The sequence below is a fragment of the Nymphaea colorata genome, chromosome 11 (genome assembly GCF_008831285.2).
Source record: "Nymphaea colorata isolate Beijing-Zhang1983 chromosome 11, ASM883128v2, whole genome shotgun sequence".
In the NCBI taxonomy this organism is placed as follows: Eukaryota; Viridiplantae; Streptophyta; class Magnoliopsida; order Nymphaeales; family Nymphaeaceae; genus Nymphaea; species Nymphaea colorata.
The window spans coordinates 8,262,031-8,284,671 of record NC_045148.1 but is presented as its reverse complement, the minus strand read 5'-3'; the positions used below and the strand labels follow the sequence as shown (position 1 = coordinate 8,284,671).

General features: G+C 37.5%; 2 protein-coding genes across 2 annotated transcripts; both read left to right on the top strand.

Annotated features, from left to right (window-relative positions):
* The first annotated feature begins 3,756 nt into the window (after positions 1-3,756).
* On the top strand, positions 3,757-8,640 carry LOC116264352 (protein PAT1 homolog). Its single transcript, XM_031644496.2, is given in 6 exon segments — positions 3,757-3,858; positions 5,576-5,656; positions 7,143-7,264; positions 7,266-7,371; positions 7,374-8,137; positions 8,139-8,640. Coding segments are annotated over 6 exon segments (1,677 nt in total).
* Positions 8,641-17,646: 9,006 nt separating this feature from the next.
* On the top strand, positions 17,647-20,527 carry LOC116263506 (uncharacterized). Its single transcript, XM_031643236.2, has 3 exons — positions 17,647-17,853; positions 18,020-18,149; positions 20,261-20,527. Exons 1-3 carry the CDS (start codon positions 17,741-17,743, stop codon positions 20,465-20,467), a joined length of 450 nt encoding a protein of 149 aa, XP_031499096.1. The 5' UTR covers positions 17,647-17,740; the 3' UTR covers positions 20,468-20,527.
* The last annotated feature ends 2,114 nt before the right edge of the window (positions 20,528-22,641 follow it).

Below are 22,641 nucleotides of genomic sequence, written 5' to 3'. Positions count from 1 at the left end.
CTAAAAACAAAATAGAATAATGAAATATACAAAACAATAACACAATAAAGTAAAACAAGAGATGTGTGGAGAGAGTGGATAAATGGAACGGCAGAGTTACTCAGCAAACAAAAGACGGTACCGTAGCCAAATAACAAAGTGGACATCCCCATGCACAAAGCGTGCCACAGAATCCGGCGATGAGAATGTGCCCCTGAGGACCTTGTTATTGCGCTCCTCCAAAATGTGTCACCAAGAGGATATAAGCCACAACCTCCAGATACGACCCCAAAAAAAGGGTAGGTGGAAGAAAAGACAACAGAAGAAAAGAAGGCAATTGGAGGGTAGGCCTGAAAGGTTACGAACAAAGTAAGACTATGCAGAGGCAAGAACACTATAAAAAAAATGACATTAGATAAAAAGGTAAACCAAAGACTTAGCTGTGGCGAGACAGATGGAACACTGGTTAGCTAAATTAATGCCAAGACGCTGTAGGTGGTTAAATGTATTGATGTGACCAGCAACAAGAAGCCAACCAAAAGCAATGGCACAAGGAGACGGGTCAGAGAACCAAATAGACCGGAGTGGGAACAGCGCAGTGAAAGAACCAAAGAAAGCCGGGTAGCAAGAAGAAAAAGTTGATGTCACTAAAAAAATGTCACTGAAAATCGATGTTGACATTTTATGTTTATTTCGTTTATGAGGTATGATGATCTTGTCATTAAAGTGGTAACATTTTACTGATAATCCTTTCATTAAGAACGAGAATACTTTTTTTATTGACATGGACAAATGTGTTACTAAAAGCAATTCACCTTTATAAGTCTATTGAACTACTGACAAAAAAAGTCCCACGTAATTATTCTTGTCAATAGAGCGGGTTCTAGATCTTCAGCCTCTTGGCTGAAAGCTTAGGCAAAAAAGAAACGAAAAAACAAAAAAAATACTAAATGAAATTACTAAGAATAAGAAAAATGAGAAAAAAACAGTAATTAGAAAGATAAAAAGGAAACTCACGACAGATTTTAGCATCCATAATTGAAATTGAAGTGGTAATTGACGTGCCTTTTCTGCAATATAATCCGAAATGAGTACGAGCATTAAAAAAAGGAGAGAGAGAGAGAGTAGGTAGGAAAGAGGATCAAGGAAAATAGGCATATAATATACATAAAGAGAGAGCGAGAAAGAATAGGTAGGAAAGAGGAAACAAGGAAAACAAAGTATGAATATGAGGTACATCTATTCTATAACGCCGCTAGAGAAAGATACCGATGTTTTCACATTATTAAAAATCTAACTATGGGTGGGAAAAGAAGGATGAGGGGAATTTAAAAATTAAATAACCTTTATTGCCATGAAATATCTTGTCACTAGTGGTTAGATTTCTAAAATTAAAAAAAAAAGGAAATCAAAATATTGAAACTTTTACTGATATTTATGGCTGCATCACTGAAGGCCATCACCTTTATTGATGTTTTAAAAACAAAGAAAGATGAGATTTTAACTGATGTTTTTAGAAAAAAAGACATTAAAGATTGAAGACCATTAGTGGCGTTAAAAAAAAAAAGGTACTGAAGACAAATGAAAAGTAGCATATTCGCTGATGCCCTGTGGAAAAACGTTACTGATAAGTTCCAATGGGGGGATTTTCGATATGCCTTTACTGATGTTTCCATTAGCAATAGTTGTGTGGCTTCTACCAATTCTTTTACAATGAAAGCAAGCTGAGTTGGATATGAGTGTAACAAGAACTAATGCACCCAGTGTTGCAAAAACAACCAATTCACAACTTCACTCAAGGTAAGACAGAGCAAAAGTTGAACTAACCAGCTTCGATTCAACATCCATATCCCGACTATCGTCATGAAGTGCAAACTTAAAACATAGACACAAGACAAAACTCTAGTATCAAGAAATATCTCAAAAAAAAAAAGGAAAAGTAAGATAAAAAGTGCATACAATCCCAAAGAATTGAGGTGGAGAGACATGTTACCATTGATGAATATGACTAGCGGGCCATATCTGGCTAGATACTGATCAGAATCATTACACACCCCCGCGCATGCACCTGGATGTACATATAACCAGTTTTGCGATCATGGTGGGAGAGTGCAGCTTAGTAGCCAACGCTGCCCAGATCCTATTAATCCTCGATGGAGATAGAGCTCAACTGGTAGCAGATGTGATCAGAGTACCCACAGTAGACCTCGAAGCGGAACGCTCTGCTATCGATTGGTTGAGACAAGATCAAGATGATCGAGAGGACGGGGACCATAGCCAATGGTAAGGAGTTAGAGGGCACCATGGGGATCAAAGTTCTCCTGATGGTGCCCTCTGACTCCCACCCACTGGCTATGGTCATCCTCATCTCGATCCACTTGATCTTGTCTCAACCAGTCGATAGCAGAGCGTTCTGCTTCGAGGTCCACCATATACACTTCGATTACATTGCTGGTGGTTGAGCTCTGTTGCCAAAGTGTTAGTCGAGGGCTGGTCAGAGCAACTGCACTCTTCCACCATGATCAGGCGCTTTGTCGGTATTTAGCCAGATGTGGCCCAGTAGTCGTCATGTTCGTCAATAGAAACATGACTTTCCACCTCAATTTTTCGAGATTATATGGAAGTTGCCATTCTTTTCTTTTCTTTTCTTTTTTTTATGTTAGAGATTTCTTGAAATTAGGGTTTTGTTTTGTGCTGGCAAAAGAAAATTAAAAGAAAGATCACATAATGAATATCTTAACGAGCCCATTTTAAAATGGTCCTTATTTTTTAATCCCTTGTTAGAATCCAAAGGTCCTTCATGAAGGCAATCGTCTCATAGAATGAAAACAATTGAATGTTGTCTACGTGAATTAAAAATACCTCTTAAAAAAAAAATAGGACTTTAAAAAATTCAGGTTTTCTGACATATCAGGCCATTTTATATGTACGAGAACCAGGAAGTAAGCTTTTTGACAACATTATGCGTCTTTGACTCGTATGCACTTGAACTAAATGAAAGTTGTGGACGATTTTGACCTATACTACGCATATCTTAATAAATATTTGAGCTGTACTAATTTTGTGTCCAAAACAGAAGCAAAATTCAGCTCTACCCATGATCAATTCGTCAAGCATACATATTAAATAAGCTAGAAGCAAACAAAGATATAAATAAAAAAATTGGCCCTGACATGGACATACTATTGTGCTATAGCTTCGGTAAACATTTACTGGAGAGGGGCTTCCTTATGTCATTTAAACAAGAAGACATTGCAATTGCATAAGGAGAAATGGATCCATTTGCAATGAATATAGATTCTCAAATAAAAAAATGGACACAATCATTTACATGTAATTTTATATATAATTAAAAACTAGTTTATGAAGTTTTTTTTATCATAAAAAATGATTTAGCTTATATTGAAAAGACAAAAGGAAGCTTGCCTAAAAAAAACTCAAGAAACAAAACTTCAAGCAAATCATGGATAGAAAAAGAAACGAGAAACGAAAGCACAACATAGCAAAAAAAATACTGCTTTCAGACATTCTAACAATTTCTTGATACCATACAGTGAGAAGAAGTGACAAACTCTAGTATCAAGAAATCTCTCCCAAAACAAAAAAAAAAGGGAAAGTAGGGCAAAAAGTGGAGTACAATCCCAAAAAAATTGAGGTGGAGAGACATGTTCCCAATGATGAATATGACTAGTGGGCCATATCTAACTAGATACTGACTAGAATCATTACACACTCCCGTGAATGCACAGGGTTGTACACATAACCAGTTTTACGATCATGGTGGGAAAGTGCAGCTTAGTTGTCAGTGCTGCGCAAATCCTAATAATCCTCGATGGAGATATAGCTCAATTGGTAGCAGATGTGATCAGAGCACCCATGGTAGACCTCAAAGCGGAATGCTCTGCTATCGATTGGTCGAGACAAGATCAAGATGATTGAGAGGAGGAGGATCATAGCCAATGGGAAGGAATTAGAGGGCACCATGGGGATCCCACTAGCTATGGTCATCCTCCTCTCTATCCACTTGATCTTGTCTCAACCAGTCGATAGCAGAACGTTCAGCTTCGAGGTCCACCAGAGGCACTTTGATCACATTGCTGGTGGTTGAGCTCTGTCCCCAAAGTGTAAGTCGAGGGCTGGTCAGAGAAACTGCACTCTTCCGCCATGATCGGGCACTTTGTCGGTATTTAGCCAGATGTGGCCCAGTAGTCATGTTCGTCAATAGGAACATGACTTTCCACCTCAATTTTTCCGGATTGTATGCAAGTTGCCATTCTTTTCTTTTCTTTTTTATGTTGAAAGATTTCCTGAAACTTGGGTTATGCCTTGTGTTGGCAAAGGAAAATTAAAAGAAAGATCATATATTGAATCTCTTAATGACCCCATTTTAAAGTGGTCCTTATTTTTGAATCCCTTGTCAGAATCCAAAGGTCCTTCATGGAGGCAATTGTCTTATACAATGAAAACAATTGAATGTTGTCTATGTGAATAAAATACCTGTTAAAATAAATAATAGGCCTTTTAAAAAATTCAGGCTTTCTGACATATCATGCCATTTTATATGTATTAGAACAAGTCAGTTTTTTGACAACATTATGCGTCTTTCACACGCATACAGTTGAAGTAAATGGAAGTTGTGAACGATTTTGACATATTCTCAGCCTATGTTAATAAATACTTTAGCTGTATTAATTTTGTATCCAAAACAGAAGCAAAATTCAACTCCACCCAAGATCAATTCTCCAGGCAAATATATTAAGTAATCTAAAAGCAACTAGAGATATAAATAACAAAAATTGACCCTGACAGGGACATACTATAGTGCTATGCCTTCTGTAAACATTTACTGGAGAGTGGCTTCCTTATGTCATTTAAACAAGAAGACACTGCAATTGCATAAGGAGAAATAGATCCACTTGCAATGAATAGACATGCTCAGATAAAAAAATGGACACAATCATTTAAATGTAATTTTATATATAGTCAAAAACTAGTTTATGAAGTTTTTTGGATTATCGCAAATGATTTAGCTTATATTGAAAAGACAAAAGGAAGCTTGCCTAAAAAAACTCAGGAAACAACAATATCAAACTTCAAGAAAATTACAGTTAGAAAAGGAAACGAGAAACAAAAGAACAACATAGCAAAAAATTACTCCTTCATGACATTCTGAACAATTTCTTGATTCTATACAATGAGTAGATGGGACAGTTGTATTGTACAAAGAAGAACTCCAAGTTAGCATTTTATAACAAAAGCACCAACTTCATATGGTAACTATAGATTCACAATAATTAAGGTTAAATCCTAGCAAAAGAAGCAAATATAGGTATGAAAAACTTACTTGGGAGGTGGTGTGCATGTGAGCCCATGCATATTCCAGTTACGATTACCCGCAGGAATTCATACGGTAGATGTCTAGCACCAAACTTTTTATTATGTTATCTGCCATACCAATTTGACCATATCAGTGTTGAGTTAGGCTACCCTGATCTCGAGTACTGGTGTTCAAGCATGAGGCAACCTCTTGAAAGAGTTGAGTGGGGCTTGAACATTGAAAGTGTTGGGCTTGGTTTAAACCATGTGCACCTTTTAGGTGGAAGAGGATGCTACTGATGTAACTCATTGGTTCACTGCTTTGGTGCAATTTAGGATTTTTGCTAGACATCATTTTTGGGTATGTTCAGGGCCACACTCTGACCTGGCGATCATTGACATATTCCACCATGTGCGGTCAACATTTTTATCTTTTAATGTTACTAAGATCAATCATTGTAATATGATTTTCAATTTCAAATGCAGTTGTTTCTATTACTTTCCACATATTTTGGGTGGTAGCATAATTGTGGTGCAATGATATATCTGTTTTATGCAATATCCTGACCTATTTCAACCTATTAGATGATCAGTCGATTGCTACATGAGATCTTTTGTGTGGTAATCAATATATAGATTAATCTGGAATAACACTTTTAAAAGTTTGCTACTTTGCCGCTGATGTTGAATTTTGTTATCGGGTATGTCTATCTGACTAAAGCAATATAATTTTAAGTTTTCTGAAAAGATGTGTAACAAGCATAATTGGTGAACATAGTGTCTGATCTCGTAGGACATTCCTTCATTTCTGAATGGTAACCTTTTTATATTATGCAGTTAAATCTTAAAAGATTCTGGTGCAGATTCTTTTTTTTGCTCATCATTCTGTTTTTAACTTCTTGTGCACCTGATTTTTGTACTGTGTAACACATGCTTTCATGGTTTCTCTTACAGGTTCATCTGCTGCTGATTGCTCACGGGAGCTAGATATTTCAAATTGGGCAGACCAGAATATGCTGGATTCTAGTAGTACCCATTTGGGGGAGAGAAGCCGCATCCATCCTCGGTGCAACTCACTGAATCAAAAAAACAACTGTATAGAACTTCATCACCCTAAACAAACATCATCCTCATTCTGACCCCATTCTTGTGCCCAAGTCATCCTTCAGCTCGTATCTCCACCTGGTGGTCAGCTCCATGCTTCCCCTAATCAGTCGCAATTTTCTATTGGAAATCCTTTGTCTTTTCCTGGACCAATCCTCTCACATCCTCCCTACGGAATGTACTCTGGTAATGCCATGCCTCATAGTTCTTTCCTCATGGACTTCCAATTAAAAATGGAACTCATCAAAATAATTGGGTGAACTAGAGAAGTATATTCTCTGAAAATCATGTGTCACCTTTGCCTGTACAAAACCACACGCCAGGAAGAAAAAATGTGATAGAGGAAGAAAGGAGAAGACAACAAATATTTTAACGTGGTTCGACCTTTGGTCTACGTCCACGAAGGAAAGTATCTCTTGTTAAATTTTACAAGACAAGAGATTCTCTTTTATAGTCAATTTACATATCCATTAATCCCATATTTGTTGGGATTTGATTTGATTACAAAATCACACATTTCCCTTTTTCAGTTGCTATACATAGATTATCCTCATCTTTTGTAGCAGTCTTGTTGGCCTGGGCGTTATCTTTGGTATGTATGTGATTTCTTGTAGATCTGATATGGGAGAGACCTCCTCCAGCTGCAGACGTGTGAGCTTCGACGTTATCACTTCCAGTGACATTCATGGAGCTGCCGAGTATGTCTTGTTGTGGTTTAATAGCCTGGTATCGTGCATTAGCAGTCATCATCCAATGGGTTGATGTCCTCACAGTTACTGTAGCAGCAGCAGCAGCAAAGACTGCATTCTATGCAAGCACCCATGTCTCATTATCCTATGGTTCAGCAGCAGTTATTTAATGTGCATTCCTCCATCTCACATGATGAACAAGTGTGAACCTATGTTAGGGATGCTAGATCTTAGAGAGCAAAGACAAAAACCGTACCACTGGGGTGGCAACAAGCAGCCAATACGCGATTTGGTCAATCAAGCTTTGATACAAGTGGCCAACAAAGTGATAATGGTTGGCCTCAAGTTCGTTCAAAGTACATGTCAGCTGAGGAGGTTGAGAACATTCTTAGAATGCAGCATGCTGCTACTCATTGCATTTATACGTATATAGATGATTACTACCATCAAGCATGCCTAGCCCAAAAGTCTGTTGGATCAAGGTTGAAACACCATTTTTTCCCTTCACATTTGAGGGATATGCCTCCACGTGCACGTGCAAATTCAGAACCACATAACTACTTGCAGGTTGATGCACTTGGGCGTGTTCCATTTTCTTCTATCTGAAGGCCTCGTCCTTTGCTTGAAGTTGATCCACCTTCATCATCAAGTGATATCACCTTTGATCATAAGCCTATTGAGAAACCACTTGAACAAGAGCCTATGCTTGCAGCTAGGATCATGATTGAAGATGGACTTTGTCTTTTACTGGATGTTGATGATATTGACCACGTGTTGCAATTTAGTCAGCCACAAGATGGTGGTGCACATCTTCGAAGGAGGAGGCAGGTTCTTTTGGAGGGGTTAGCTGCCTCTTTGCAATTGGTTGATCCACTTGGCCATGGCAAAGGCAGCCATCCTGTCAACTTGGCATCAAAGGATGACCTTGTATTCTTGCGGTTGGTGTCTCTTCCAAAGGGTCGTAAGCTTCTCGCCAGGTATCTCCATCTCCTTGTCCCTGATGGAGAGCTGACACAGATTGTTTCCATGGCTATATTCCGTCACATGAGGTAGGACTGTCTCTGCATGTGTGTGCAGCATGGATCTCAGTGCATTGAGTGCTTGCCTTGCTGCAGTTGCCTGTTCATCAAAGCAACCACCTTTGCACCTACTTGGAAGTTCTGTTGGTGATGGTGCTTTCATCATCTTGAAATCTGTTCTTGATAGAGCAACAGATCTCTTTACTGACCCTCACATGGCTGCCACATACAACATGTCTAATCGTGCTCTTTGGTAGGCATCATTCAGTTCCTTCTTTGAGTTACTCACTAGGTATTTCCTGAGTAAGTATGACAACATCATCCATTCATTGATTATCCATGCTGCCAACATATCGGCTGTTGGGGCAGAGGCAGAAAAAGCAATAAGCAGGGAAATGCCAGTCAAATTGTTTAGGGCCAGCATTCTACACACAAATGAGCATCAGCGCAAGTTGTTGTCAGATTTTGCACAGCAGTCCATGCCTATTTCTAGTTTCCATGGACGTGTAACCCCAGAATCTGCGCAGAGATAAGAAATGTAGTTCCATTTGAATGAGAATTCATGGATGCAAGCTATTTTGCTTCTTGTCTAGTTGCTGCAAGGGCAGCACAGGGCTGCTTCAGATGCACATGCCAAAATGGCCAAACTGTCTTTGAGTGTCTCTTCAGCTAGATTAATCTTTTGCTCTTCAGATGCACTTGGAATCTTCATATTTGTAACATACATCTATGTGGCATTATAGAGTATCGACATGGTTGGACATGAAAAGGGCCAAAACTTTTTTGAGTATCTCTTGAGCTAGATTAATCTTTTGTTCTTCAAATGCACTTGGAATCTTCAAATCTGTAACATTCATCTATGCGGCATTATAGAGTATCCACATTGTTGGCATGATGGAGCTTCAAACCTTTTTAATGTTTGTTTTTTTTTTAATACAAGGAGTCAAAACTTCTTTGAGTGTCTCTTGAGCTAGATTAATCTTTTGTTCTTCAGATGCACTTGGAATCTTCAAATCCATAACATACATATATGTGGCCTTATAGAGTATCCACATTGTTGGGCATGATGGAGCTTTTAAGCTTGTTTGACAATTCCTCCTTTTGTGATACCAAAGGGGCCAACACTGCTTTGAGTGTCTCTTGAGCTAGATTAATCTTTTGCTCTTCAGATGCACTTGGAATCTTCTAATACATAACATACATCTACGTGATGTATACAATATCCACACAAATGAGCATGATGAAGTTTTTTACGTAATTGACATTTCCTCTTTTGGTGATACCAAAGCGACCAAAACTTCTTTGAGTGTTTCTTGAGCTAGATTAATCTTTTGTTCTTCAGATGCACTTGGAATCTTCAAATCCATAACATACATCTATGTGGCATCATAGAGCACTCACGTGTTTGGGCATGATGGAGCTCTTCACCTTGTTGATATTTGCTTTTTTGTGATACCAAAAGGACCAAAACTTCTTTGGGTGCCTCTTGAGCTAGATTAATCTTTTGTTCTTCAGATGCACTTGGAACCTTCAAATCCATAACATACATCTATGTGACATTATAGTGTACCCACGTGGTTGGGCATGATGGAGCTCTTCACCTTGTTTATATTTGCTTTTTTGGGATACCAAAGGGGCCAAAACTTCTTTGAGTGTCTCTTCAGCTAGATTAATCTTTTGTTCTTCGGATGCACTTGGAATCTTCAAATCCGTAACATACAAATATGTGGCATTATAGAGTATTCACATTCTTGGGCATGGTCGAGCTTTTAAGTTTGTTTGACATTTCCTCCTTTTATGATACCAAAGGGGTCAAAACTTCTTCGAGTGTCTCTTGAGCTAGATTAATCTTTTGCTCTTCAGATGCACATGGAATCTTCTAATATGTAATATACATCTACGTGACAGTATACAGTATCCACACGGATGGACATGATGAAGCTTTTTAGCTTATTGACATTTCCTCTTTTTGTGATACCAAAGCGGCCAAAACTTCTTTGAGTGTCTCTTGAACTAGATTAACCTTTTGCTCTTCAGATGCACATGGAATCTTCAAATTCGTAACATACATCTTTGTGGCATTATAGAGTATCCATGTGGTTGGGCATGATGGAGCTCTTCACCTTGTTGATATTTGCTTTTTTGGGATACCAAATGGGCCAAAACTACTTTGAGTGTCTGTTGAGCTAGATTAATCTTTTGTTCTTCGGATGCACTTGGAATCTTCAAATCCATAACATACATATATGTGGCATTATAGAGTATCCACATTGTTGGGCATGATGGATCTTTTAAGCTTGTTTGACAATTCCTCCTTTTGTGATACCAAAGTGGCCAAAACTTCTTTGAGTATCTGTTGAGCTAGATTAATCTTTTGTTGTTCAGATGCACTTGGAATCTTCTGATCCATAACATACATCTATCTGATGTATACAATATCCACACAAATGGGCATGATGAAGCTTTTTACGTTTTTGACATTTCCTCTTTCGGTGATACCAAAACGGCCAAAACTTCTTTGAGTGTTTCTTGAGCTAGATTAATCTTTTGTTCTTCAGATGCACTTGGAATCTTCAAATCCATAACATACATCTATGTGGCATCATAGAGCACCCACGTGTTTGGGCATGATGGAGCTCTTGACTTTGTTGATATTTGCTTTTTTGGGATACCAAAGGGGCCAAAACTTCTTTGAGTGTCTCTTGAGCTAGATTAATCTTTTGTTCTTCGGATGCACTTGGAATCTTCAAATCCATAACATACATATATGTGGCATTATAGAGTATCCACATTGTTGGGCATGATGGAGCTTTTAAGCTTGTTTGACAATTCCTCCTTTTGTGATACCAAAGTGGCCAAAACTTCTTTGAGTGTCTGTTGAGCTAGATTAATCTTTTGCTCTTCAAATGCACTTGGAATCTTCTGATCCATAACATACATCTACCTGATGTATACAGTATCCACACAAATGGGCATGATGAAGCTTTTCACGTTATTGACATTTCCTCTTTCGGTGATACCAAAGCGGCCAAAACTTCTTTGAGTGTTTCTTGAGCTAGATTAATCTTCTGTTCTTCAGATGCACTTGGAATCTTCAAATCCATAACATACATCTATGTGGCATCATAGAGCACCCACGTGTTTGGACATGATGGAGCTCTTCACCTTGTTGATATTTGCTTTTTTGGGATACCAAAGGGGCCAAAACTTCTTTGAGTGTCTCTTGAGCTAGATTAATCTTTTGTTCTTCGGATGCACTTGGAATCTTCAAATCCATAACATACATATATGTGGCATTATAGAGTATCCACATTGTTGGGCATGATGGAGCTTTTAAGCTTGTTTGACAATTCCTCCTTTTGTGATACCAAAGTGGCCAAAACTTCTTTGAGTGTCTCTTGAGCTAGATTAATCTTTTGCTCTTCAGATGCACTTGGAATCCTCTAATACATAACATACATCTACGTGATGTATACAGTATCCACACAAATGGACATGATGAAGCTTTTTACGTAATTGACATTTCCTTTTTTGGTGATACCAAAGCGGCCAAAACTTCTTTGAGTGTCTCTTGAGCTATATTAATCTTTTGTTCTTCAGATGCACTTGGAACCTTCAAATCCTTAACATACATCTTTGTGGTATCATAGAGCACCCACGTGTTTGGGCATGATGGAGCTCTTCACCTTGTTGATATTTGCTTTTTTGGGATACCAAAGGGGCCAAAACTTCTTTGAGTGTCGCTTGAGCTAGATTAATCTTTTGTTCTTCGGATGCACATGGAATCTTCAAATCCATAACACACATACATGTGGCATTATAGAGTATCCACATTGTTGGGCATGATGGAGCTTTTAAGCTTGTTTGACAATTCCTGCTTTTGTGATACCAAAGAGGCCAAAACTTCTTTGAGTGTCTCTGGAGCTAGATTAATCTTTTACTCTTCAGATGCACTTGGAATCTTCTAATACAAAACATACATCTACGTGATGTATACAGTATCCACACAAATGGGCATGATGAAGCTTTTTATGTTATTGACATTTCTTCTTTTGGTGAGACCAAAGTAGCCAAAACTTCTGTGAGTGTTTCCTGAGCTAGATTAATCTTTTGTTCTTCAGATGCACTTGGAATCTTCAAATCCATAACATACTTCTATGTGCCATCATAGAGCACCCACGTGTTTGGGCATGATGGATCTCTTCACCTTGTTGATATTTGCTTTTTTGGGATACGAAAGAGGCCAAAACTTCTTTGAGTGTTTCTTGAGCTAGATTAATCTTTTGTTGTTCGAATGCACTTGGAATCTTCAAATGCATAACATACATATATCTGGCATTGTAGAGTATCCACATTGTTGGGCATGATGGAGCTTTTAAGCTTGTTTGACATTTCCTCCTTTTGTGATACCAAAGGGGCCAAAACTTCTTTGAGTGTCTCTTGAGCTAGATTAATCTTTTGCTCTTCAGATGCACTTGGAATCTTCTAATACATAATATACATCTACGTGACAGTATACAGTATCCACTCAAATAGGCATGATGAAGCTTTTTACGTTATTGACATTTCCTCTTCTAGTGATACCAAAGCGGCCAAAACTTCTTTGAGTGTCTCTTGAGCTAGATTAATCTTTTGTTCTTCAGATGCACTTGGAATCTTCAAATCCATAACATACATCTATGTGGCATTATAGGGTATCCACATGGATGGGCATGATGGAGCTCTTGACCTTCTTGATATTTGCTTTTTTTGGAATACGAAAGGGGCCAAAACTTCTTTGAGTGTCTCTTGAGCTAGATTAATCTTTTTCTCTTCAGATGCACTTGGAATCTTCAAATCCGTAACATATGTCTACGTGGCATTATAGAGTATCCACATTGTTGGGCATGATGGAGCTTTTAAGCTTGTTTGACATTTCCTCCTTTTGTGATACCAAATGGGCCAAAACTTCTTTGAGTGTCTCTTGAGCTAGATTAATCTTCTGCTCTTCAGATGCACTTGGAATGTTCATATCCGTAAGATATATCTTTGTTGCATTATAGAATATCCACATGGATGGGCATGATGGTGCTTTTAAGCTTGTTGACATTTCCTCTTTTTATGATACCAAAATGGCCAAAACTTCTTTGTGCATCTCATGAGCTAGATTAATCTTTTGTCCTTCAGATGCAATTTGAATCTTCAAATCTGTAGCATATATCTATGTAGCATTATAGAGTATCCACATGGATGGGTATGATGGAGCTTTTAACCTTGTTGATATTGCTTTCTTTTTTTTTATACCAAGGGGGTCAAAATTTCCTTGAGTGTCTCTTGAGCTAAATTAATCTTCTGTCCTTCAAATGCACTTGGATTCTTCAATTCTGTAATATACTTCTCTGCGGCATTATAGAGTATACACATGGATGGGTATGATGGAGCTTTTAACCTTGTTGACCTTTGCTTTTTTTAGCATACCATAGGGGCCAGAATGCCTTTGAGTGTCTCTTGAGCTAGATTAATCTGTATCATTTAAATCACAATCATTAAAACTAAAAAATAGACGATATCCACTGTCAAACGAAATAATAACCACACTATCAAATTATGCAATTCCTCACTATGCCATCGTTCTTTTTAGATCTTGCATTTATTTTTATCTACTTTGGGAGCTACTCATGCATTCGTTTTGTCTAAGATTATTTTGTTTTGCTTAGGAAAAATGGAGTACATGGACAGATTCCAAAGGAAAATTTTCATGATCCTACTAAATTTAAACAATGAGACTCATTGATGTTTGCAATAGCTATTTATGCAACTTCTACACAAGTTGCTGTTCCCAACAGACCTATTTCAGAGATTATAATTTCAATTAGACAATAATTAAAAAAATTGACTTCATGACCCAACACCATTAAGAAAACATAAGTTCAAGTTTGAAAACTATTGATTTTGACAAATTTTAATAATGGGCTACTTAAGGAAAGAAAAATTTATTAGCTTGTAACAAAATTATCAATTCAATGTGATGGGAATGTCAGAATAAGAATCAAAGTTCTCTTATATGGCATATTGATTGTCTCCAAAAACAAAGTTAATGTAATAATGCACATAGAATGATAGACCAAGTCTCACCATGAGTCACCAACAACTTCACATATGTTTCCACACAGTGATTGGAGTTGCAAAACTAAATGATTGCTTAAAAGGCTAAAAATGACAACCAAAAGATGAAACTATCACCAAGAAACAAAGGCTTCTAAACTTGAGTAATATGCAAGTGTCAATGCACGTGCACACAACCACACACATAGAGCCATACTTGCATGTGCACCTACATACACAAGTAAAAGAACCCAATGCAAACACAACTAAAAAAAACCTATGTCACACATAGAAACAAGAGCAAGACAAGAGAAAGACTATCATGAAAATATATCTACCATCAAAACAAGATGATTTTGGAATGAAGAAAAAAAAATTTCCTTCCAGTTTACCCCATCCTTGGACAAAAAATTTTTAAAATTTTTGGTCCATCGTCTAGGCTCATTACAAATTAAAAGTTGCTCCTGCTACTCAGCCTAGAGCCTTGAGCATTATGCAAGGATGCACTGTAGGGCATCAAACACACCTTAATGAAAAACAAAATAGGTTGATTAGTTGAAAAACATAATGTGGCTAATGAGATCTGCCCACATGGTTAGAAGTGATGGCACTTCATGCTAAAGACAGCCATGAGATAATAGCCAGGTCACTTCTCTTGGCATAGTTTGGTGTAGATGCTGCAAATGGTTTGGGCATGATTGAAGCTCAGTATTGATTTGAATTTTCCATTTTGGTATGTTAGCATGGCATATGTGAGGTGATGTAGATGCAACTTCACATATAAAAAAAGAAGAAGCATTCCTTGGATTACTTTCTTTTGGTTTAATGATAAATGCATACTCTATTTGTGGATTTAGATGTATTGTTAGGAGCCATAGCTCGTATGCTGACCTCATCCATTTTATCAAAGTATGAAATATCTTAGTTTCTTTGAAGCAATAACACTATGACAGACTTTACAAGATATACATGAAAGGAGACAATGTCATTCTTAGAATACCTTCTCAAACTTTTTTTTTTTATACTGCACATACTTAGTATTTCCTCCAAAAATAAAGAAAGAGATTAATGTCATCATTGTAACACCTTAACTTATGTAAAAAGCCTAAGCTCGTACCTTTCTCTTGCAAAGAATTGAACAGGTACATGGTTGTCAAATGTCTCAAGATTTCATATAGTTGCTATATAAATAGTTCCTGCAAAAGAAAATACAAAGAAATGTCATATAATGACTCTTTTAATGAGCTTGAATCCCTTATGTAAATTTAGTATCACAATTTGTTCAACAGTAAATTCATGAGACTGTTCTGCACTAACTAAATCCATACATTAGTTCAAATGCCATAAATTTGTGGTCTCTAAATATTTCCTTTGATCAACTACTTAGCCAGGTCTTAATGAGGACATATTGCTGATTTATAGCTCTAAGACAAAAGAATGATTAGTATAAAAAATACATTTATATTTGTTTGAATTGAAGATTGTGATAAAAAGCAAAACGTTCCCAATGGAGCCAATTTTTTAGAAAAATCAAATGAATAAATGTCTATATATATAAAGGTACAATTGTTAGAATTAATTATAGGTCTTGAAAAAGTCAAGTTTCATCACATATCATGTCATTTCACTAATTTCCCACATAGTATAATTGAAATAAAAGAAAGCTGTTAGTAATTTTGATACATTAAAATATGTTTGTTAGATGCTTGATTTGTACTGATTTTGTGTTCAAAATAGGAGCAAAATTCAAATCAACCAATGGGTCAACCAAGGACATCAAATAACATGAAGCAAATAATTATATAAATTAAAAACAATTAAGGATGATGTGGACATCCTATAGTATTAGCCTTTTGATAAACATTCTCAAGAGAGTGGCTTCTTTATGTCATTCAATTAATGGGAAAACTTTTCAATTGTGTAAGGAATAGTGCATCCATTTTCATGGAAGAAAAATTTTGAAATTAAGAAAAAAATACATGCAATCACCTACATACTGATTTAACATGTACATGATATCTAGTATGAAATTTAACAGATGTTGGAGAAGGATTTGCCTCCAATAAAAGGGCAGAGGGGAACTTTCTCACAAAATTCATTAAATGCAAGTATGAAACTTCAACAAAAATATAGATAGAAAAAGAAAAGAGAAACTAATGCAGAACGTACCAAAAAATTAGAATTTCATGACATCCTAAACAAGTTCTCCATACTATACAGTGAGAAGAAGAAACCATTGTATCGTACCAAGAGGAACTTGAGGGTTGTATTTTATAGCCAAAGCACCATCTTCATATGGTAACTATAGATTCAAACAAATTAAAGTGTCATAACAGCAATTGAAGCAATTATAGGTATGAAACAAATGGAACTTTATATGCCTTGCTTTTTTGGCAGAACAATTACCTTTTATAAGTTTATTTGTTTTCGTATTTTGTGCAAAAAAATATGCATTTGAGAAAATGAGTGGCACATCAGAGTTGATGAATTCAGTTATGTATTGATCTTTATTGCCTATTGAAAAAATGAACCACTATTGATGGCTAAATGTTTGAATCTCAGAAAATCTGTTGTTACAACCTACTTTTTCTAGCATTTGTTTCTAGACCTATACAAATTGGAATTAACATGGGCATCAGACATGTTTGGGCCAGCCCTACAATGGGCTAGGCTCGGGGGTAAGAGAGACAGAGAGAGATCCAAGAAGAAAGAAGATGATGATGATTATGAAGAAGGGGAAGAAGAACCACCAAAGAGACTTAATGGCCATGTGGTGGTCGCGAAGGCAGTTGAAGACATCTCCCTCCCAGATCCTCTACAAGCCACATCCTTCCAAATAGGGATGTCAATATATTCAACTTGAATTAGATGTCCAACCGAACCATTCCGAAAAAATCGGATATGAAAAAAACGTTTAATTTCTGAATAAGAACTAAAATTGGATTCAGAGTTAAGAAAGGTTCCAATTGGATTCATATATAGATACACATAAATATCCGATCGGGTTTGGATTCAGATTCAGATTATATTTAGTTTTAAAAAAATATCCTATATTCAATGCCCTTACATTTTGAGAATTGGCCAGATTTAGTTCAAATTTTGGATTGTAATTTGGATGTGAATAGGAAAAAGCAGATTTGGATTGTGAAACTGGATTTCAGATTTGGGCTCGGATATAACTTCTCTTCATTCATATTTACCACATGAGGCTCTGATTAGAAAGCAACATAGCTTTATTTCTTGCATGAGAACCTTGACTAGGGGGCGTTTGTTACGCTGGAAAAAGACTATTCACTGAGAAGAAAATTTCAAAAATTCAAAATTTTTCCATCCTAACAAACACAGAAAAATATTTTCGACTGTTGAGGTCGATTTCGGAAATTTTTTTCCGGAAAAAAATTTCCACCTGGAAAGACGGAAATATTTTTCCGGAAATTTTTAAGCGACCGTTAGGGCACGGTCGCGCGTATCGCCTCTTCCCTCAGTCGCCTGTCGCAGCCGCAGCCCTCCTCGTCTTCGCCCTCACACAGCCTCTTCGTCTTCGTCCTCATGCAACGCAGACTCTGCGTCCTCACGCGCTGTGAAGCAGGAGGTTCATTTCTCCCGCAGCTTCTCTTCCACTCTCGGTGCGTCGGGCTTCTATCGCCGGCCGCCGGTGAAAGGTACATCCATTTCTCTCCTTTTTTATCTCTTTCCGGTTGTTCTCTCTTTTTTTCTCGCTCTCTCTCTTTCAATCTCGCTTCCTCTGGCACCCTTTTCTCCATTCCGCCCATGACCCTGCGCACCCACTTTTTAATCACGGCCCATTCGATCGTCTTCCTCTTGCAGGTTGCAGAAATCGCGTCCCCTCATCAGCGTGCTCACCGTCAGCACTTCAGCAACATTCATCTTCTGCCAAGTTCGAGCCAGTCGACTGAAGCTAGATGACCCTCTTGCTTCCTGCGCGTTCCTGTTTCAGGTCATATTTCTCTCCTTCTTTCCCTCTGTTCTCTCTCGCACTCTGTTTTTCTCTTGTTTTTCCCGGCCCCCTTTTGTCCATTCCGCCAATTCTTCACCAGCATTCGTCTTCTGCCGGCGTCGAGCAAGTGGCACGTCTGAAATAAAAAAAAAAGCTTAATACAGGAGAGGAGTTGCTAAATGTGCAGCTGTTGCTGATGATCCATGACTTATGGTTTTTAAGCTTTTCTTTTTCCATATATTTTTGGGTTTGGGGTTTGATCTGCAGGCATTACATGTTGCATAGCTTTTTTGGGCGTTTACTTATGTCGACTTTAACAGAGTTGTCAAATATGAATGACATGAATGTGTTTGTATGTCGTCCTGCTTAAATGTAGACAGAATGTATTTGTACGTCGTCCTGCTTAAACGCTGTCTGATTTTAGTTTGGAGCTCTTTGGTGATGGCAGCAAGACTGTGTAGAGGCATACATGAGATGAGCTCGTCACAAGCTTGTTTATCCAAGCTTGAGCTTGGTTTTTCTCAGCTAACGCCCTCTGCAACATAATTAACTTTTATTTAACCTAATTTCATCTTCAAACATTAGATCCTGCATCTTCATTTCTGCTTTGGGAAACTATATTTAAGATCTCTTGCGTAACATGTTTGTTTGTTATGTGTTTAGTAGTTCTCCTTCTCCTTCATAAGTTTTTAAATTGTCGAACATGTTTGTTTGCCACTTCGTCATACATTGGAATGACGAACTAAATGCAAACCCTACAAAACAAGACAAGAAGATGTAGGATCGAATGTTTGAAGATGAAATTAGCTTATATAAAAGTTTTTTTTGTTATGGTGGATGCGTACAAAGACACTGCATATGTACTTGCTTCTATGGATACTCTACACATGCACTTGGCTTTGTCGTGAAGATTGATGGGAATATGTAAATATTTTATCACTGATGGGAATATGTATGTGGTTTGTTTGGTGTTGTAGACTTTATAGTGAAATTCTGATACATATCCAATGAATATGGTTCCTGTATTTATGAATTGTGCGTAGATGTTAATTAACATATTTGAGAATGTTTGTATTTATAGTATCTTGATGTGTTGATATGTTCTTCAAAATTTACTGCAGTTATTTTTGTTCTTGTAGGAAAAAGACTCGCAATATTGAGGGTTATTTATGTATTTGGTGTGGTTATTTATTTTTGTAAATCTGGACAAATATTTCCTTATTATCAAACTAAGAATTAATTTTCTGGAAATCTGGAAATATATTTCTATACCATCAAACTTAGAAATATAGAATTGGAAATATATTTCTGAGTCATCACACACACACCAAAATTGGAATTGGAAAGATTTTTCCTATTCCATTTTTCCATTTCCTATATTTCCAGAAATATATTTTCAGAAATATATTTTCAAGCCATCAAACGGCCCCTAAAGAAAAGTTTAATATTGAAGTTCATTTATTTTAGGGGCACTTTTAATTTAAAAAGAATATCTCTGTACCCACTTTTCAAAGACTAGCTTCAAATCTAAACCAAAGGGGAAAATGAAAATTGTGAATGATTTTGGAGAGTCAAGCTTGGAATCAAAAAGTTGCAATCGATTCTGGAAAGCTGACAATCTTATCGAAAGAGAAATGAAAACTATGATTGACTAAAGAGAGTCCACCACCAAATCAAAGAAGAAATGCATCTTGTGACCAACTTAGGAAGACGGACCATCAAATCAATGATAACATTGTTAAGGATAATTATGTTAAGAATTATCCTCCAACCGATGAAAATGAAACACCTGCTGCAATTCAACAGCTAGACTGCACAAAGCGCAATCACAAGGATCCTTCCTCTGCTGTTACCTAAAGATCTTTGATTTACAGTTTTTATTTTTTGTATATAGCAATATATAACTAAACTATAACGCATAGTCACACACGTCAATATAAATAGATACTCAACCCACACGCTAAAGTGTGTGAAGTGAGATTTTCCTCCATTCTGGTATAATCCTAATATGGTATCAGAGCCATTTCACTAAGAGAGCATGAGAAACAATCCTTGGTTTTTCTTCCTCTCTTTACCTGCTTATTGTTTTGAGGTCCTCTGTCTGTGAGCAGAGGAATTGCCACAGAAATATCGACTGTCCAGCAGTTCTTCAATCCATCGACGGTATCCAATCTGACCTAAGGAGCCGTCGAGCAGGAGTGCATCCGATTTCCAGGTGTCTGGAGATCATTCTCGCCCTTTCTTTCAAAACTTTTGAAGGTCGCTCCAGTGGGCGCTTGAGTTTTGAAAGTCTGCCTGCTGTTCTGGAGGTTCTGTGACAGAAAGCAGAGGGTCCCCATCGCATTCTCTTTCCTTTGTTGTTGATATAAAACTCTGATTTTCCAGAGTTTTTGGTAAATTGGTATCCCTCTGATACGCCCAACTCGGTCGAGGAGCGACCTCCTGATCCACCCGTGGTCTCCCTCTGAAAACCCCCACCTCTCTCAAGAAGTTCTTGAACGACAGCAGGAAGCAGCATCTGAAAACCCCCAACTCTGTCCAGACGTGACTAACAGCATTGAAGCTGCTTCCCATTCCTCGCACAAGAAACCTGTAGAGCTTGACGAGGAGCTTCAGCAAGAGCTTGCAGGCGACATCCAGTTTCTCAGGCGACATCCTGTTTCTTAGTCGGCATTCTGTTTCTCCAACGACATCCAGATGTGACTTTCTTTAGGGCGCGATCCTCACTGGAGACGCATCAAGGGTCAAGTAACTGGGGACGATCAAGGGTAAAGTAAGGTGACATTGGATTCCTACACACACTAGTATTTTTTGACAAATGTGCATGATTTTTGGATGATCAGTGCGATTTTACAAGTACGCAGGTCTCATTTGCGCTTTGTTGTGTATTACCTTCTCTTTCTATCACTTGTCTATAGCGTCACCAACTGCCTCCAGCTTAGTGTCTGAACAAAGACAACTATCTTAAAACGGTAATGGGCTCCCAAGGGCTCATGAAATACGTTGATGGATCTCTGCCTGCCCCATCACAGTACATAGAAGCAACAAATGGAATGAAAGAAAATACAGCCTACGAATCTTGGCATCGCTCTAATCAACTAGCTTTGAGCTGTCTCATTGCAGCTATAGATGTTCTAATCTTCTCTAGAAATCAGCAACTGACAAAAAGTGGCAAACAATAAGAATGTAAAGAACTGTCAATTAATGTGGTGAAAAAAGCAAAATCCATGCCTTTAAACTTATAAAATTTTCAAGCTTTTTGGAACTTGTTTCTTCTTTCTGGACTTGAACTCTAAAGTTAAAATTCCAAAGCATGCAAAAGTTTTAACGTATACTTCTATGCCAAAGAAAAAAATCGATATAAGCAAATATTGACCTTTCCGTTTACCCCTCTGCTCGGGTGGACTTGATCCTACAACAAATTCTACGTCAAATATTCACTCAGTTGCAATAGAACTTATAAAACAATGAATTTCAATTTAGCATAACATCAGATAATTAGGTTGCCTACTGAAGAACAACTTCAGAATAACACACCACAATGCATGCCTTCAAATGTAAGCTTCCACCAGCCAGAAAGGGAAACCAAAAGGCACACTTGACCTCCACGTCGCTCTGGAAAACCTTTTCTCAATCAAATTAACTAAAATAATCTTATTAAAAAGCAAGTAGCGTTTAAATTTACCAAAAGCTGTTGATAAAACTTAGTCAGTAGCTTACACCAGATATGTAACAAGCATAAAATCCTTGCAACTCAACCAATTCGGATACTGTCTCTCTTAACTTTGTATATCTTTAATTTCTTTAACTAAAACTGCAAAAACAGAAAAGTAGTGTTGCAGGTATATGTGCAACTTTTCACCAAACGTACAAGGTAGATTTTAAAAATTTGTTAATAAACCAAATTCAGTAAAATTTTACATCTTTTGAAGTTGCCATCATATAAAATCAAAGTTTGCTCCACTTCAAACATAGTTGGTTGACTCGCCAGGTTAGCTCGAGAATTGCCCGAGTCAGCTTGGATCACTTAAAAACCTAGCCACAAGTCAAAGTTGGCTCAGCTCGCCGTTGACTCGGCCTGACTCGACATGATTTAGGTTATTTGAAAACTCAACAGAGTTGGCAACTCAATTCATCAAGCCGGCGAGTCAACTCCTGACCTAGTGACCCGGTTATCTGCCTATTTGAGTCTGCGTTACAGGTTTGCCAACTGTGACTTGTGACTTCAAGTACTTTTTTTTGTGAACAACCAAGAAAAAACGAGTACATCAAGAGCCATTATCCACCCGGGAAAAATGTCACTGTTCTCCTCGCTCGGTAAAACTCTACTCAGGAAACGATTTTTTCTTCTCCCATCAAACAAGCGCTAAGTTGCAAGAGTTCAGTATCCGTTGCACTCTCGTGTCTCTGTTGACATATCTGATACATTGTATTTTTAACGGACACCTTGCACGATGAGAACATTCAGAAGAAACACCAACACCCTTCGAAT

What these genes read in the sequence shown, in the direction of transcription:
- LOC116263506 (XM_031643236.2), top strand. Translation starts at nt 17,741, where the DNA reads ATGCAACGCAGACTCTGCGTCCTCACGCGCTGTGAAGCAGGAGGTTCA. An exon ending in TCGCCGGCCGCCGGTGAAAG is followed by an intron (nt 17,854 to 18,019) that starts GTACATCCATTT and finishes TTCCTCTTGCAG; the next exon opens with GTTGCAGAAATCGCGTCCCC. An exon ending in CCTGCGCGTTCCTGTTTCAG is followed by an intron (nt 18,150 to 20,260) that starts GTCATATTTCTC and finishes GTCTGTGAGCAG; the next exon opens with AGGAATTGCCACAGAAATAT.